The sequence below is a fragment of the Triturus cristatus genome, chromosome 2_2 (genome assembly GCF_964204655.1).
Source record: "Triturus cristatus chromosome 2_2, aTriCri1.1, whole genome shotgun sequence".
Taxonomy (NCBI): domain Eukaryota; kingdom Metazoa; phylum Chordata; class Amphibia; order Caudata; family Salamandridae; genus Triturus; species Triturus cristatus.
In genome coordinates this window covers 1,017,636,414-1,017,655,776 of record NC_140582.1, presented here as the reverse complement: position 1 = coordinate 1,017,655,776, position 19,363 = coordinate 1,017,636,414, and the positions used below count along the sequence as shown (strand labels likewise).

Sequence of the window (19,363 nt, the reverse complement as noted above, 5' to 3'; positions counted from 1 at the left end):
ACCCCCCTTTTTTCTCAGACCCCGCTTGACGAATCCCCCCGAGACTTTCAGGGTAGGAGCGGAGCGTAGCGCCCCATTAGTTTTGAAAATTTCGCGAGGATTCTACGACCGGCGCCAAAGTTATTCCAAATAGAATGTTGCGGTTTTCCTATGGAAACAGGGTCCTAACTATAACTACCTACTGGCGACCGCCAGTAGGTAATATATATATATATATATATATATATATATATATATATATATATATATATATATATATATATATATATATATATATATATATATATATATATATATATATATATTCATTCTACTCTCTGCAGAATAATTCTTTAAAGTCTGACATTTTTAGAATATCTAAATTATTCATTCTACTCTCTGCAGAATAATTCTTTAAAGTCTGACATTTTTAGAATATCTAAATTAATCTGTTTTGATACCTTCACATGAACGCTATCCATTACACAACGTAGTATTAAAAAAATTTGTTTCGGTGATAACGTTGGCACGGTTTACAAATATCCACTCAACCTTCCAAAAAACATTCATCCACCTCGGCTCCGCTCCTTCATGGAAAGTTTCTCTGAGATCCGACTAGCAGGGGCTAAGAAAAAAGGGGTTTCCAAAACATTGTTTTCACATGTTAATTCCCATAGGAAACTTAACTCTCCAAAACAGAAAAATGGCTGAGCAGCATTACGCCAAATGTGCCAGAACCTTGGAATTGTATTCACAAAGTGTGTGTTTTGGTGTGAATCCTTTCAGCTATTTTCCATACATTCACATTTAAAGAGTTCTTCTGGTTGGGCATGAAGGGGTTAAAACCAGTTTTGTTTATCTGGATGGTTGATACTGTAAATTCAGCTAATATAGCCCTCTGATTTATAAGGGTTGTTTGCTTACTTTGAAGGCTGTGTTCCTAGGAGCATACTTTTGTCACAGGGCTGCTGTATTACAGGTCTTTTTGGTACAGGCTTTCATTTCTTTCTGCACAGGTGAGCTGCTACTTTGCCCCTGTTCTTCCTTACTACTTGAAAGTTTGTCTGCCTTCCACATTGTTCAGCCCATCACATATTCTGTACCTTAAGCATGTTGTATCGTACTAAATTGACCACAAGAGACGAAGTGGGCTTTGCTGGAGCCAAGAAAGGCAAGGCATTCACCAAATGTGCAATTTCATTTTGGGTCACTAGGTTTGTATTGTCCATAGAAGACCCTCCATCTGGCATCATGCATATTCTATATGAGCCATAGCAGCTGCTGCTATTCTCAGCATGGGCTGCTATTTGTCAGAGGACCACTTGATTTTTATTGAACAAATATTTAAAGCAAAGTCTCATGTCTCAGGGGATTGAAGTGGGTGCTATATGCAAAACATGAGTTTACATATTTGGATGATGGACAGTATTCAACTTGTGGGATAGATTTCACATTTTGACATATGGTTTTTGAAGTGGCAACAAAATAGTTTGCATTGTATTTCTCGATTTAAATTTGATCAACTAATCCTTTCTGTCAGCTGCAATTATAGTTTTTTACCCCGGTTGAGTGTTGTACAGCATATAAAGTAATAGCCGGGTTCAATTAGTTCAGTAACTTTGCTGATCAAAGGATCTAAAAAATTCACATCCACTCCCCAGTTTTTTTTAGTTTTTTTTTTTTACAGATTAGCATTCCCACCTTTTCTGTGGGGTTTGATCTGTTCCTCGCAGTCTGCAATACATGTTTATGGTGCTGTTTCTATTAGAAATGTTCTGTAAGCAATGCTCTTCCATCAGACACATGTATGTCCTATATTGACTGATTCACTTGGAACCCCATAGCTAGATTTCTCCACTTTCTGACATTTTTCATGTTCATTTGTTTTTTTTAAATTTAGTCTAGACTTGTACTTCTTTACTTCTATCATTTGTTTAATTGATTATTGCATTCAGACCCCTCACTCATACCAACCTGCCAACAATACCCTTCGGAACAATGGTTTATACTTCTACTTTTCATTAAGGGCTGGATCTGTATCATAACTTGCATCAAGACTGTAACCACTCTCAGCTATAGTTTGTCAATTTGAATCTATCATCTTATTAAGTGCGGCTGTAGCCTTTAAAACACTATGGTTGTCTTTTAATGTTCTCAAGAGAATATCAAAGCAAATCTGATGCAGTATATCACGGTCTCATCAACAAACACAAGTTCTTATGAGGCTGCTCTGAGCTGTACAGTAAACAGCATCTGATCTTTTTTCTTATCGTTTAAGGCTTCATCTTCCGAAAGCATGGGTAGATGGATTGGAATTCTCCTGGCTGAAACAGGTTCATCGACTGATCCCGGAACGCTGCACTATGACTATATTGATGTGGAGATGACTGCAAATGTTATCCAGACGGCAAAACAGACTTTCTGGTGAGGAGCGTTCACTACGTGTTACTTTTTATTTTTATTTTACTTTTTTGCGTACTTTGTCAGTTTTATAAGTGCCGAATCCATACAAAAATGTGTTTACTCCATTGAAGAACTACAGAGCTTCACCATTTTACTAAACATTTACTCCATTTGCAAATACTAGTCCCCTTTTCCTGTCCTCCGATGGAAATTGAAGGACCTTCCTTGCTGTCATACGAGCATATGAAAACCTTCAAGCCCTGTCTTCCTTGTAATCTTTTCTCTCTTTCAGTATGCCAGAATGATTCTCAGTCAAGGCATAACCTTTTTATAGTCTCAATTTCTTCTTGACATTCATTATTATTGAGGAGATGCTCCCCTACCTTTGTTTTCTTCTTTTTGAAAGGTTAAGTGCTTCCTTGGCTGTATGTTGCTTGCTTTGATTGTAAAGGGGGTTCACAATGATCATTTAACTTCATTAGACTTCTTTAATTGTGGTCTGTTATCATCTGCTAAGGTTATTATACCGGTTCTACACATTCAAGGTCCGTTCTAACAAAATGCTTAGTCTCATGCATCAAACTTTGTGTTCTTCAAAATTGTGCCTCCCTCTCCAAGGCAGAATTTCTTCAGTGGTGTTATATTGTATGTGTTTCTGGGGAACATTTATAAGATTTATAAGACACTTGTTGTTGAGTTATTCTTGGTTTCAAAAGAGATAGTACTAAAGCTGCACTTTGTTCTGCCAACTGTTCCTGTCCACTCCCAGATAACTGCTGACCACTTAGCAGCAATTATCTAACACCCATTGCCCTTTCCTATGCCTGAAGCAAGCAATTGTGCACTGAACTGGAGTTAACTCTTCCACCCAAGGTTGTGTATTTCTAGCTCTGGCCGTTTGATAGGGGGCAGAATTGCCCCCGCCTACTGTGATTAGGAATGAGGTGTCTCTGAGAGTCCTACCAGTTAATAGGAGAAACCCTCCATGGCATCTCCAAGACGAAACAGGTAGTGTTGAAGCTGCCCTCTGTTCTGCTATCTGTTCCTGTCCACTCTCAGATAGCTAATCCCTGCTGCGTGGTCAGAAGTTAACACACATTGCCCTTTCCCCAGTTCGGAGACAATCCATTGTCCTCTGGGGCAGTCATTACCTCTCCCAGCCAAGTGTGTGTATTCTGGCTCTGGAGATGTGATGAGTGGCAGAACTAATCTTAAGCCAGTTCGTGCACAGGTAGCCTAAATTTCATTTTTACAAAGTTGCATTTCTGCTTAAGTTAGCAAACATCTGAATGTACCATTATGTAAGATCTTAAAAACTAATCGGGAAATGACTTTAAAGCATTTCTCTAGCTCTCTCCTAAGCAGAGGTGGTAAATAAATATTTTAATCCCACCCGTGACTGTTTTGGAAAAGTCTAGGCAGGCCTACACATTAAATAGCTTTTGGCTATTTTTTAATCGTGAAAGCACACTAGCGCCAATATTTAGTGTGCCATTTTGTAAGTTACTTTCCTGCCCTGTGAGCTTACAAGCTAAGGTTTATGGGTGAGTTCTGGATATATAAAGATAGACTTTTCCTACATGGCAAACATATTTCCCCTACCCTGTGTCACTGCATTGCATTTAGGCTTCAGGCCATCCAGTGCACAGTGGTACTCTTAGAGTAACCTATATTTTTGTCATATGTTTGAGTGGTGCGAATACTCAGTGCAGCCCACAAAAAACTTTTTACTTTCCATGCCATTGGTGTACTTTAGGCCCCATTTAAAATAGACGTAGGGGGAAGTCCCAATGTAAGAGCACATCATTAAAAGGGAAAGCACAAGCATTTTAACTACTGTTTAGCAAACCTAAAGCCACCAAAAATAGGGTCTTGGAATAGGGAAAAAATCTGAAGTGACCATGTATTAAAGGCAGATTTGCTACACAGGCCCGATTACATTCGGCCCGGAAAAGGTTCAGATATTTTTGCAGCGTGAATCTTTCTGGATTCACTATGCTGTGCATTATTCCGCGATCTTGTGGTTGGGTCCGGATTCGTAGTCTTTTCTTTGTGTTTTTTTTTTTTTTTGTAGCCCAGGTGGGCGTCGACGTCCACCATTTGGTGCACCTCCCGTGACGTCGTCGTGCTTCCTGCGGAAGTCCCACCTTTGGGGCGCCATCTTCAGATTCTTTTTTCCGCCGTTGGGTCTGGATCGTCATCGGGAAGCTCCAGAATTACACTCGAAGGAAGAAGGAAGAAAAGCGAGTTTCGTCGATGGAAACACTAGAAGATATCAGGAAAGGAAAAGATTTCATCAGGAGCGCGAAGAAAAGAGGACCAGCGCCCTTTTTCTTCGACGGCCTTGGAGAATGCACACTCAGAGACCCTGAGCGCAATGGACAAGACGCCATTCAAGTTCTGCCCAAACTGCCACCACAAGTTCGCGCAGAAAGACCAGCATCCGGTCTGCAACCTCTGCCTACCGGTCGATCACCAGAGTATCGACTGCAACGCCTGCTCAGCCTTCGCGCCGAAGACACTCAGGGTGAGAGAGCGGCAGAGAAGGGCCAACGCCAGCATGGATGGCAAGGGGAAGCCCCCGACGCTCTACGCTCTGGGCCTCTCCTCGGACGACGAGGACAACGACGCCGAGACAGCCGAAAACTTCACGGTCGTAGAGACCGACAAGAAAAAAGAAGACGAGGTAAGAGAATCGTCGAGCGCAAAACAGAAAGTACCTCGACAACACGAGGGTGACTCGAGAAAATCTGAGTCAAAGTCCACGAAGGGAGCCCCGGCGCCGAAAACTTCGACGTCCAAAGGGGGAACCACGGACAAGAGGCCGAGCGGATCCTTAGATAAGGACTCCCTGGTGCCGAAAGACGCCGAAAGGCAAGGGTCGTCGAAAGCATCCCATGAAACGGGCCGATCGACGCAGAAAGAACGTTCGACGTCGACGCAAGTTTCATCGAAAAGACCCGCGGTCGACGCCGAAAGCATCTCCGAGATGGAGAAAAAGAAGAGGCGGCTCGAGGCCGAAATGGAGAACATCCTTCAAAGAAAGAAGGAGTTCGACGCCAGAATGAAGGAATTCAAGATTCCAACGGTTTCATCAGCGGACGTCGGTGAGGTCGAAGACGAGTTCGACGCCGAAGGGCTGACAAGAGAACTCGAAGAGGAAGAAGAGCCCTATTATGAGGGAGAAGCCGAGGAAGAAGACCAACGGTCGTTCTACGAATCGGCGGCATCTACCAGCAACGACGTCGAATGGCACGATCTCGACACCGAAAACCCGGAGGAGCCCGTGGACACGTACCCTTCGAGGCCTTCGCCACCCGACGACATCGGGGTCTACAATATGGTGGTCAGGAGCGCAGCAATGGCCTTCGGCGTCAAACTCGACGAGGAGAAACCAAAAGCCGATTTTCTCGTCGAGACACTGCTCCCCATCCAGACAAGGAGCCAGTTCCTCCCCATGCTACAAAGCGTGATGAATCAGGGGAGAGAAGCCTTCAAGGAACCTGCGACCTGCCGGTCGATCACGCCCAGGACAGAGAAGAAATATAAGCACTCCTCCCTGGACCCCCCTTACATCAAGGGTAGCGTGACCGCGGACTCCATCATAGCCTCCACGGCCAGGAGAAGGGCCAACGTACCAGCAACTTCGGGCCCACCCCCGGATAAGGAGAGCAGGAGGATTGACCTCACAGGAAGAAAGGTCGAGAGGAACGCCGCAATGCACTGGCGCATGGCGAATTCAAATGCACTCCTCAATAGACACCAATACCAGCACTGGGATGAGATGGGGGAGTTAGTAAAGCACCTCCCCGAAGAATACCGGCAGAGAGCCTCTCACCTGATAGATGAAGGCAAAAACATCGCCAACTCCTGTATAAAGACGGCGTTGGATGGGGCAGAGACTTCAGCAAGACTCATGGCCATAGGGGTCACAGAGAGGAGGCATGCATGGCTAAGAATCTCGGGATTCAAACCGGAAGTGCAGAACAACATCCTTGGCACCCCCTTCAATGGAGAGACACTGTTCGGAGCAACAGTGGACGACAAGCTCACCCAGCTGAAAAAAGAAAACGAGACGGCGAGGTCCATGGGGGCCCTACAGCTGAGGGGAATGAGGCGAGGAAATCCCTCGAGAAGACCCTACGGTAGGGGAGGAAGCCAGCAGGGGACGTCGCACCAGGCGTTCCAACAAAGTCAGCAGGGTGAAGGTCACGGACAAGGTCAGCAGAAGCAAAACTGGCAATATCAACCTCGGGGCCAGTCCTTTCGCGGGAGAGGGAACGGACGTGGCCAAAGGAGGAGAGGGGGCGAACAGCCCTCGACGAAGTGACTCAGCACGCAAGAGGACGCCTACCCTCGTCAGGACCCCAAGGGTGAGGCGCAGAAAAGTGTCATCAGGGGGAAGAGAAAATTCAAGAGCCTACGAGCATACGACACCAGTAGGCGGAAGACTGAGGTTCTACCTTCAGGAGTGGCGGCGTATAACCACAGACAAGTGGATACGGAACGTTGTGCAGTACGGGTACTGCGTAGATTTGGAGAAAAGACCTCCAAACAGGAAACCAAGGGGAAGACTGAGATCGGCCCAAGAACTGGCAATACTCAGAGAAGAAACGCGGAAACTCCTGCAAAAGGGAGCCATAGAGACAGTGCCGTTCAGAGAACGCAACAAAGGGGTCTACTCAAACTACTTCGTGGTTCCGAAGGTAGACGGAGACCTCAGACCCATACTAGACCTCCGTTACCTAAACAAGTTCATCAGAACGCAAAGGTTCAAAATGACTTCACTGCAGGAGGTTCTGCCACAGATAAGAGAAGGGGACTTCATGGTCACCGTGGACCTCAAGGATGCCTATCTTCACATCCCAATAAACAGAAGGCACAAGGGCCTTCTAAGATTCAACATCGAACAAGAACACTACCAGTTCACGACCCTGGCCTTCGGATTAAAATCAGCACCAAGGGTCTTTACAAAATGCCTGTCGGCGGTAGCGGCGCACCTACGAAGGCAGGGAATACATGTCTACCCCTACTTGGACGACTGGCTGGTCAAGGCAAACTCACGCGGAAAGTGCGAGAGGCACGCAAAACGCGTAACAGACACCCTCACAAATCTGGGATTCTCGATCCACTGGGGAAAATCATCGATGGAACCGGAGCAGGTGAAGATTTTCCTGGGGGCAAAGATCAACTCCCGCAACAGTACAGTAGTGCCCAGCGAGAGGAGGACAGAGGCTCTACTGAAGGAGGCGAAGCTCTACCAGAAGGGGCGAGCTCTGACAGTGAGGGCTGTGAGCAAGATGATGGGGATGATGGCGTCCTGTATCCAGCTGGTGCCGAATGTACGCCTGCACATGAGACCATTCCAGGAATGGCTACAACAACAATGGTCACAAGCAAACGGAAGTTGGGAGGATCTAGTGGTTGTTACGCACGCAGTGCAGGAGGAGATAACTTGGTGGAACAGAGACAACATAACAGCAGGGAGAAGCCTGACACCACCAATCCCAACAGTGACCATTACCACGGACGCATCGCAGAAGGGATGGGGAGCGCACATGGACAACCTCAGAGTGAGGGGTCTATGGGCCCCAGCAGATGCGGTCCGCCATATCAACTACCTCGAGTTGAAAACAATCCTGCTAGCCCTGAAGGCATTCCAGAGGCACCTGTTCAACAAGAGGGTGTTGGTCCAAACAGACAACACCACAGCGATGTTCTACATCAACAAACAAGGGGGGACACAGTCGTTCCCGCTCTCATCCCTAGCTCAGGAGATTTGGAGATGGGCCATACCTCTCAGGATAGATCTACTGGCAATTCACCTACCGGGGAAGGACAATGTGGAGGCAGACTGGCTAAGCAGGCAGACCTCAGCATCACACGAGTGGGAGCTCAATGGCCAGGAAACGGAGAAACTCTTCCGGAGATGGGGGACTCCCACAATAGACCTTTTTGCAACACGCCAGAATGCAAAATGCCAAAGCTTCGCGTCCAGGCAACCAGATCAGCAATCCGAGGGAAATGCCCTATGGATAAGCTGGTCGAGGACATTTGCCTACGCCTTTCCACCGATACCCCTGTTGCACAGAGTGCTCGACAAGTGCAGAACCAGCAACATGACCCTGATCCTGGTGGCTCCACAGTGGGCGAGGCAGACATGGTTCTCACAAATTCAGGAAATGGCACAAGGCGACCCATACAGGTTTGAGAGGAGGAAGGACCTGCTCTCAATGCAAAACGGAGAGGTCCTGCACCCAGAGCCAGAGACCCTCAACCTGGCGGCATGGCTCCTGAAGACCTAGAGTTCGCACACTTAAGATTGCCGCCGAGCACGATGTGAGTGCTACGGGAGGCGAGGAAACCAACTACACGAAAATGCTACAGCGCAAAATGGAAGAGGTTCACTGTGTGGTGCCGGAAAAAGGGCCTGCAAAACAGAATGACAAGAGACTCAACAGTACTGAGGTACCTCACACACCTTCTAAAGAGTAACCTCTGCTCGAGCTCACTAAGGGTACACCTAGCGGCCATCGTGGCCTACACCAGAGGTGAAAAAGGTGGAAGTTTCTTCAGCTCGCAGGTGGTGAGGAGATTCATGGAAGGAGCCAAAAGGATGGCCCCCCCCGAAAAGGTTGCCGCCGCCGGCATGGAATCTGAATGTGGTCCTGACGGAGCTCATGAAGGCACCGTTTGAACCCATTCACAAGGCCACACTGCAAATGTTGACTATGAAAACAGCCTTTCTGGTGGCCATAACCTCACTACGCAGGGTGAGCGAGCTTCAAGCACTAACGCTGCAGGAACCCTACATTCAGATTCACAAAGATAGAATAGTCCTGAGAACGGACCCACACTTCATGCCCAAGGTAGTGTCGGCGTTCCACATAAATCAGACTATCCAGATACCAAGTTTCTTCCAAAACCCGACTACAAACGCCGAAAAGGCACTGCACACCCTCGATGCCAGAAGAGCGGTGATGCACTACATTGAGAGAACCAAAGAACTCAGGAAGTCGAAACAGCTGTTTGTGTCCTTTGCTACTAGCTTCATGGGTAGACCAGTGACTAAGGGCACCATCGCAAGGTGGATTGCCCTCACTATTCAATTCTGCCACAAACAGGCTGGACAGGAACTAGCGGAGGGGCCGCAGGCTCACTCCACAAGGAAGAAAGGGGCCACCGTGGCCTTCCTGGCGAACACGCCCATCCAGGACATATGCCTCGCGGCAACTTGGGCATCTGTGCACACGTTCACGAAACACTACTGCGTAGACATTCAGATGAATAAGGAAGCACAGGTTGGACAGAAGGTGCTTCAGCACATTTTCAACGACCAACGCTCATCTACCACCCAGCCGCCACAGAACTAGGAAAACCGCTACAAAATCGATGCACAGCATAGTGAATCCAGAAAGATTCACGCTGCAAAACAAATAGTTTCTTACCTGTCGGTGTAGTTTTGCAGCTTGAAGATCTTTCTGGATTCACTAGCGAACCCACCCACCTCCGCCAGGAAGATGAGGCTGGAGGAAGAGGGGGTAAAACGGAAAAGATCAAAGAAATACAAACATACAGATAAAGGGACAAGAAGGATTAATCAATCGCCTAGGGTTAAAAAAAAAAAAAGAAAGAGGAAAGGAAAAAAGAACCCGAAGATGGCGCCCCAAAGGTGGGACTTCCGCAGGAAGCACGACGACGTCACGGGAGGTGCACCAAATGGTGTACGTCGACGCCCACCTGGGCTACAAAAAAAAAAAAAAAACAAAGAAAAGACTACGAATCCGGACCCAACCACAAGATCGCGGAATAATGCACAGCATAGTGAATCCAGAAAGATCTTCAAGCTGCAAAACTACACCGACAGGTAAGAAACTATTCGTTATAGTACCTATATATTCCAACTGCTGGAATCGGTATATATCGTGTGCGAGACATAGGACCCAATTACAATTACTGCCCTTGAAATAAGACCGAATATAAGTGGCTTTTGTATTTTTTGCACTAAAATCTGTGTCCTTTTCTTTTTTTTTTCGGGCATATTTTCGCCCTGGTAAATTTCAGCAGGTTTTACCTATGAGGTTTATTGCACAGCTTGTAATTGGGATATGTGCAGTAACATGGATAACTGCCTATATTGCAACTTATCGAGCTCACTGTAATCTGGACTACAATGGGTATAGTCTACATTTCGTGGTGGTGAGACATCTTATCCTTTCCAGATCAGTCAGTTGATGTGTTTGTCCCACTCTCAATGTATTTGTAATGTTATTTTTCTTTAAGTATACAATACATTGCAATATACAAGACCTACTCTCCTTAATAGATAAATGCCTCATTGATCCTAAACCAAAATGTTAAAATAAAACATTGGTCCAACAGTCCCTTAAGTCCTCTAAATGTAAGAATATTAGAGCTGCTCTACCCTCTTTCACGCCCCTTCACGCTTTGCAATGCAGGGCGCCCACTCCGTCTTTCAAATTCAGAGAAATTAAAGTAGCATTAAAATTTGGCCTTGGTGAAAGTTGTGTAAATTCTTTAGAGGTAATTGCGTGCAATGTTAAAATATTAAGAGGTTTAAGGCGAAATGCTGGCTTGGTCATTTTACACAATTTTTCTGCACAAAGGTGTCCTGGTGTCTATTTTAGTCCATTTACTTTTGCTTCAGTAAAGCACAGTGGGCACATTTCAGAGCATCTGAATTGGAAAATCTGTTCTGGACAAATCGTGGCATTCCCTGATGTGAATAAATAGAAAACTAACTCGAACCAAGTGCCTTTAACTACAACTATCCCATATATTTTGGACAGCACTTGTAAATTCGCTTAGTTGCATGAAATTCAGCGAATAAATTAAGAGCAATTATGCAAAATGCCAAGCCGGAATTTAGCACTAAATTTAGCATGGATTGAGTCAAAGCATTTTATGCTAACAAAATAGCAGGAAAAACACAGGTGCTGCTTGCATTCTGGTTGTTCATGTTGTTATGGTGCTTCTGTGCTAAAATTTGACTAACAATGTGGATCATTCAAATCTCATTTAAAATGTATACCTCTAGTTTTCTGGATGAATTTATGCTACCAGGCAATAAACTGAGCCCTTTATCAGCTGGAAATCATGATAGTTACTCGACAATTCAGCAATCACTGCTTAGATTTGCTTCTCACAAGTCCTCCCCCCTCTTATCCTTGGAATATACTATACCATTCAGATCATAAGGATTGTGTAAAAACAAGTCCTGGGCACACGTAATGGATAAACAGTTGTTACAATGATGAAAATGATCTGGAGGTCGACACCGGTAGTTTCATTAGAGTTGTTTATGTAAGAGGTATTCGTGTAAAAGACAACAACGCCAGCCGACACGTGTTTCGTCAACAGGTCAATGCCCGTGACTCTTCAGGGCTGAATGAAGCGTAAATGCGAATATCGAAGAACCGGTGATATTTCCGACCCGGTTAACGGGTATGTAAGAGAGCCGGTAGAATGGCTGTGAGAAAGTACGTGAAAAACACGGGCGGGTACGTCCGTGAATTAGCAGAACCTGGAAGTGCAGGATCGAGCCTATGCTCTTCTCTTCCTCGAGATTGTGAGGATTGTGATTAAGAATTTTTTCACTGGGCAAAACAAGTGTAAATTAAAAATAATAATAATTCCAACATAATATTGTATATCCTTTAGGTAGACTTAGAGCCTTCATTCAGTATAATGATACAGAGGAGCTAAAAATTGATGAAATGGAATAACTATAGAACGTCTTAATGGTTAACATTAATTCATTAATTAAAGCGATTGTGCTGTTTGGCTGACTTGAGAAAAATAGACTGACATACCACCACAACACGAACTGACTGGCAGAAAAGGGACCGGGTTATGGAGAGTTAAAATGATGAAGGGGTACCAGCGTAAATGTATTAAGATAGAGGTACTTTGCTAAAGTAGGGATACCGCTACTATGGTATGGTACAGGTTGGGTTGGAGTTATCAGTGTGTAGCCAGGGGGAACATATCGATCAGTATTGGCCTTTGCAAGAGGATCTACGTCTGCATCACTTTTGGAAACCAGGGACCACAGCGTTAGGAATTACTACGATTCAAACCGAAAAACAGTACACAAAAATACAGAAACTAGTGTAAACCAAAATACACACAAATTAAGAAATGTGTTTTTGATTATCCACCCAACTTTATTGCAAGTTTAATGGGAATGTTGGAGCTTTTCCACATCTGTTCCATTTTTTAAAGACAAAGCGATCTACTAGAACTTAGAATCAATCTCAGTATAGCAAATCTTTCTGAGCCTCCTGTTTCAGGTTCCTTCATGTTCGTAGAACATTTTAAAATGTTTAATTTTAAGTTTGAATTTTTATGTATACGTTCTTTATTCGTCTTGCAACTTACAGGGCAAATCTTCAGGAGTTAGGGTGAGTGGTGGGCGACGTCCAAAGCGGCACCAACAGTACACCTCCAGCGGCAAGAGTGCAGCCAAGTGTAGGGTGCAAAACAGCATCAGGAGCCCAATGTTGTTCCACGGAGATCGGTCACTGCACAAAGATGCTGCAGGTTCTGGCTGGGAGGCCAGTTGGACTGAACCTACAGGGGGGCTCAGGCCTTACGATGCTCAGGGACACTGGTCCTCTTCTCCTCGGCCCGAGGGTGACTGATGCAGAGGTGACTTTAGGTCCGGAACCAGCCACGGTAGAAGGGAGCCAGTGTGTAGCTGCAGGCGACGTTGGTGGGTCAAGGAGTGGTGAAACCACAATGAACTCTGGCTCAGGAGAGCTGGGGCACCTTGATGATACCATTGGCGTACTTGGAGACAAGCTGGGAGCGATGGGTGCAGTGGTGGCTTCAGGTGTCTGGTTTTGGTGGTTTCAGAGTCCTCAGTCTTTTCTTTTGGAGTTTCTGCAGGATGCCGAGAACAGTTCCGAGAGACTGTGCTGCTGTTCTCGAAGAGTGCTGGGTCCATTAGCATTGGAATTTGAAGTACGTTGCCGAGGCTGGCGCGTGTATGGTGTGAGCACAGGGAAAAGCGTAATCCTACTGTGCACTCCTGCCATGGTTTTAAAGGATCGTGCACAGCATTTATGGAGGCCATGATTGCTGGACTGTGCGGTAGTGACAGACCACGACACTGAAGAAGTAGAATGTTATTCGGCAGTTTTGCATTGGTTTAAACACCAGGAAGTGGTTACGGCATACTGGAGGAAAACTGGGATGTATGTGCACAACAACAGGGGATTTACAGTGGTGAATTGTGGGATATTGCACATTGACATGAGGAATACTGTTGGCTCATCATGGCAGCCTAGTGAGTGGGAAGTGTGTGATTGGTTGCATAGCCATCAAATGTTGAAGCGTGCTGCTCCGGCTGGTGTGAGGACACATCAGTGGAAGGTTACTGAGCATGTTTCAGATTGTCTTCCTTTACCATCCTGAGTACTGTGAGCATTCAAGTTAGGTGTATTTTGGCTTCACTTAAAGCGAGAAACGGAAGTGTATTCTGTGTTTCTGTATCTTCAGATAAATTGTGATGTGTTCAGGTTAGGATTCGCTCACCGGGGTGAAGGACGAGTTACCTGACAGAGGGAGTATTTCTAAGGTGTTCTTTAGATAAGCTATCATGTTTTTCGATGCTATTTTGAATATGGTATGCTAATGTCTTATTTACGTTGCTTTGTGGGAAGTTACGCATTATGTCGGTGATGCAATGATGGATGTTTAGGTTTTGTATTTTGTTAATGCCATGCTGAATTTGCTGCCTAAGTTTATTTGTCATTGCTCTTCTGGATTTGTGGCCTGTGTATATTGTGCTGTGTATGTTGTGCTGAATTCTCAATGCCATGCAGAATTTTAGTAATGTTTTATGAGGTTGTATGTTGGTCTATTTGTAATTGTTACTTAAAAGTCTGGGTGGAGTGTGTAGTGTCATGTTGAATATTTACCCCCGGTCCTTTTTATGCAGAAGGTGTAGGAGGGGGGTTTGGCTATGTACCCCTGGCCCTGCTAGGTGTACGCAAAAGGGGGAGTATGTCTTATAGCCTGCATATGACTTGTAGCCTGCAATGTAATGCCTTGGAGCCCTATGCAATCTAAGGTGAATGTCGTATACATTTTGCCACACTGATAGTATGGGGGTGATGTATTCATGTGCCCCTGGTCCTGTCAGGTCTGTGGCAAATGTGTTGCAGTATAGGGCGAGTGTGTGGGTTGCACCCTAGTTTTCAAACTGCCCTTCCTAAGGGGGTTAAGAAGTGTAGCGGTTATGCGTTGCACCCTAGTGATTCTGTATGTGTCCTTCCTAAGGGGTTAAAGATTAACTGTGTGTAGTAGGGGGCATATTAGTTTTCGAAGTCCTGCAGAGGATTTACCTGTTTCGATTATTTATGAGACGGATGTTTAAAGGGCTGATTTGATCATTTACTTCCATCTTTTGTCATTAATGATTTATTAGGTTGAATATGTAGGGTTTGGTCTGTTGGTATTTCCAATTGTTTCTCTAAGGGAAGGCGATGTTCTGTAACCTGTGGCTCGTGCTATCCATCCTCTCCATGTTTCCCAGTTCTCTGCAGCTCAGCCAGTGTGAGTGTAATGTGATGGACTGGAATGTTGATGAGTGCCTGGGTGGAATGAATGTGAGATGGAGAGAGTGGGCTGAGCAGCAAGGATGTTGCTGCTGGTGGGGCGTTGACCTATTTACCTGTAACTAAGAGATGACATCTTCAATAAATACTCATCTTATAATTTACGTTTCCTGTTACGTGACATCTTTCCTTACAACAATCTGATTTGACCTGTACTTTTGTTCCAAAGTAAAATGCGGTTTTCTGCTAATGTGTGTGCAGGCCTTTCACAAAGGGAACTGAAAAACAATCCACTCCCTCTCAGAAATCAAATGCAGTTGTCCAAGCCGCGGTCGCGGCACAGATCCTGTTTCATCAATTATTAATAACTCCAGAGATCAATCTTTTCTGCGGCTGATGTAATTGCCTCTTTTTCTGCTACAGGTAAATGTGCCCCAAGGTGCTGTTCCACTTGGCAGGCGGAGTGCTTGGCGCTAATGAGATTGTTTTAAAGGCGGATGCTGCTGTGACTGTGCAGTGTGCACAGGGCTGGGGGTTGGTTTGAGGCCGCTGATCTGTTTCACAAGGAAATTATTCATGTTGATGGTTTTTAATTTCCATCTCCCCAGAGCTGTCAATCAATCAATCAATCAATGACATTTATAGAGCGCACTACTCACCCGTAGGGTCTCAAGGCGCTGGGGGGAGGGGGGTGCCGTTACTGCTCGAACAGCCAGGTCTTCAGCTTGTTCCTGAAGGAGAGGTGGTCTTGGGTCCGGCGCAGGTCGGTCGGGAGGGAGTTCCAGGTCTTGGCGGCCAGGTAGGAGAAGGACCTTCCTCCTGTTGTTGCTCTTCGGATGCGGGGGACGGCGGCGAGGGCGTGGTTGGCTGATCGGAGGTGGCGTTTGGGAGTGTAGAAGTTGATTTGGTTGTTGAGGTAGCTCGGGCCTTGGTCGTGTAGGGCTTTGTGTGCGTGGGTGAGGAGGCGGAAGGTGATCCTTTTGTTGACGGGGAGCCAATGCAGGTCTCTTAGATGTCCGGAGATGTGGCTGGTTCGTGGGATGTCGAGGATGAGTCTGGCTGAGGCGTTCTGGATCCGCTGGAGTCTCTTCTGGAGCTTGGCGGTGGTACCGGCGTAGAGGGCGTTGCCGTAGTCCAGTCGACTGGTGACGAGGGCCTGGGTGACGGTCTTCCTGGTCTTGGTGGGGATCCACCAGAAGATCTTCCGTAGCATGCGTAGGATGTTGAAGCACGCCGAGGATACGGCGTTGACTTGCCTGCTCATGGAGAGGGAGGAGTCCAGGATGAAGCCCAGGTTGCGCGCGTGGTCTGTTGGTTTGGGTGCGGAGCCCAGGGCGGGAGGCCACCAGGAGTCGTCCCAGGCGGAGGGCGAGGAGCCCAGGATGAGGACCTCCGTCTTGTCTGAGTTCAGCTTCAGGCGGCTGGTCGTCATCCACTCGGCTACATCTTTCATCCCTTCGTGCAGATTGGCTCTGGCGGCGGCGGGGTCGTTGGTCAGGGAGAGGATCAGCTGGGTGTCGTCGGCGTAGGAGATTATGTTGAGGTTGTGTTTGCGTGCGATGGCCGCGAGGGGGCTCATGTAGACGTTGAAGAGGGTGGGGCTCAGGGAGGAACCTTGAGGGACGCCGCAGATGACTTCGGAGGCTTTTGACTTGTACGGTGGTAGGCGGACTCTCTGTGTTCTTCCGTCGAGGAAGGAGATGATCCATTCCAGTGCCTTCTCCTGGATTCCGACGTAGCTGAGGCGCTGTACTAGGGTGCGGTGGCAGACAGTGTCGAATGCCGCGGAGAGGTCTAGGAGGATGAGGGCCGCTGTGTCTCCGTTGTCCATCAGGGCTCGGATGTCGTCGGTGGCAGCGATGAGGGCGGTCTCGGTGCTGTGGTTGGCTCGGAAGCCAGACTGTGAGGGGTCGAGGGATCCATTCGTCTCAAGGAAGGCGGCCAGCTGCTTGTTGACGGTCTTCTCGATGACTTTGGCTGGAAACGGGAGGAGCGAGATGGGGCGGTAGTTCTTGAGTTCGGTGGGGTCCGCTGTAGGTTTCTTGAGTAGAGCGCTGAGTTCGGCGTGCTTCCAGCTCTCAGGGAAGGTGGCGGTGTCGAAGGAGGTGTTGATAATGTCCCGCAGGTGGGGTGCGATGACCGCGTCGGCCTTGTTGAAGACGTGGTGAGGGCAAGGGTCGGTCGGGGATCCGGAGTGGACGGAGTTAATCATGCGGATGGTGTCTTCGGTGCTGATCGGAGTCCAGGTGCAGAGGGTGGTGGTGGGGGGCGGTGGTTCGGTCGTGGTGTGCGTTGGTTGGGTGCTGAAGCTGTTGTGTATGTCTGCGATCTTGTTGTGGAAGTATGAGGCGAGGGAGTTGCAGAGGTCTTGCGATGGGGTGATGTCGTTGTTTTCTGCGCTGGGGTTGGATAGCTCTTTCACGATGTTGAAGAGTTCCTTGCAGTTGTGTGCGTTGTTGTCTAGCCGGTCCTTGAATGCGGTTTTCTTGGCGGCGCGGATCAGCTGGTGGTGCTTCCGGGTGGCCAGCTTGAAGGTGGTCATGTTGTCCGGTGTTGGTTCCCTTCTCCAGACTTTCTCGAGGGCTCGGCAGTTCTTCTTGGAGCTCTTGAGTTCGTCGGTGAACCATGGGGCTTTCTTGCTGCCGGGTCTGCTGGGCGGGGTCCTCAGCGGGGCGAGTTCGTCCGCGCAGTTGCTGATCCACTTCGTGAGGTTGTCGGCGGCCTGGCTGGGGTTCGCTGAGCTGGCAGGAGGGTGCTGGCTCAGGGAGGTGGCGAGCTGGTCGGCTGTGATCTTGTTCCAGCTTCTGCGGGCAACCTGTTGCTGGTGGTGGTGGGTCGTTCTTCTGAAGGTGAAGTGGACACAGCTGTGGTCCGTCCATTGAAGCTCTGTGGCGTGGCTGAAGGCGATGTCTGTGCTGGATGAGAAGACTGCGTCGAGTGTGTGTCCGGCGAGGTGGGTGGGGGTGGACACCAGCTGCTTGAGTCCAAGATTGGCGCGGTTGTCGAGCAGGGTGCTGATGTTGCGGTCGTTGTTGTTCTCCAGGTGGAAGTTGAGGTCCCCCAGGAGGATGTAGTCAGCGGAGGGGAGGGCCTGCGGGCTGACGAAGTCGGCGATGTCCTCGCTGAATTGAGTGCGTGGTCCTGGAGGTCGGTAGATCAGGGTGCCTCTGAGGGTGGTCTTCGGGTCTGTGTGGATCTGGAAATGCAGGTGTTCGGCGGTGGTAAGGGTGTTGTCGGTGTTGGTCGTGATACGGATGGTGTTCCTGTGGATGATGGCGATGCCTCCTCCCATCTGGTTGGCAGTGCGGTCCCTTCGGGTGATCTTGTTTCCCTCTGGGATGGCGATGGCGATGTCGGGCGCTGAAGAGGCGTTCATCCTGGTCTCCGTGAGGAAGGCCACGTCAGGGGCTGTGGTGTCGAGGAGGTTCCAGAGTTCGATGGCGTGTCTGTGGACGGAGCGGGTGTTGAGCAGGATGCACTTGAGGTGGTTGCTGCTGGTGTTCGGCTTCGGCTTGGCGAGGCAGGTCTGGATGCAGGTGAACTTGCAGGCGTGGCAGCTGAAGGGTCCGTGGGTGCGTCGTGGGGTGGCTTGGTAGCATCCTGGGAGTCGACCGGTGTTGAGTGCGCTGAGGGTGGCGGCGGTGTACGTCAGGCGGGTTGGCCGGGGTCCTCGTGGGCCAGGGGTCCTGGCACTGGGCGCGGTCCAGGCGCGGACGGGCGTAGACAGGCTTGCCTTTGGCGCGCCTTCGGCGCGCCCGCTGCGCGTGACCGCTGCGCGTTCGCACGGTCGCCATATATGGCGAAGTGCGCGGGGGGGGGCGGAGCAGCTGGGAGGCGGGAGCGGGGAGGGAACAGAAGGAAAAAAGGGGCGGGGTTAGCGGCGGTGGCGGGAATCGGGGAGGGAGGACGAAGGGCAACGAAACGTCCAAACAGGAAGGAAAAACAAGTTTACAACTATTACAGGAACAAAAAGATGAGATTAAACAATTTAAGCAGGCAAAACAGCAAACACAGCAGGGGCAGGACAGGCTGGCACGGACCACGCCGCTCGAAGGCAGGGGGCGTGGTCACGAGGCGGCAGCGAGGCAGTCAGGCAGGGGGCACACGCAGCAGCTGGTGGCCGTGCGGCGCGGGGGTGTCCTAGAACTAGGTCACACTCACCTGCGTCGCACGGTCGCCATATATGGCCAAGTGCGCGGGGGGGCGGAGCAGCTGGGAGGCGGGAGCGGGGAGGGAACAGAAGGAAAAAAGGGGCGGGGTTAGCGGCGGTGGCGGGAATCGGGGAGGGAGGACGAAGGGCAACGAAACGTCCAAACAGGAAGGAAAAACAAGTTTACAACTATTACAGGAACAAAAAGATGAGATTAAACAATTTAAGCAGGCAAAACAGCAAACAC

General features: G+C 48.3%; 1 protein-coding gene across 2 annotated transcripts in view; it reads left to right on the top strand.

The window, feature by feature from the left end:
- Positions 1–19,363, top strand: part of AFAP1 (actin filament associated protein 1) — a 444,017-nt gene that overhangs the window by 358,022 nt on the left and 66,632 nt on the right. For both annotated transcript variants that reach the window (XM_085642466.1, XM_085642467.1), the window contains exon 11: positions 2,258–2,403. In XM_085642466.1, coding sequence (XP_085498592.1) covers positions 2,258–2,403 — 146 coding nt within the window. The remainder of the gene's footprint in view (positions 1–2,257; positions 2,404–19,363) is intronic.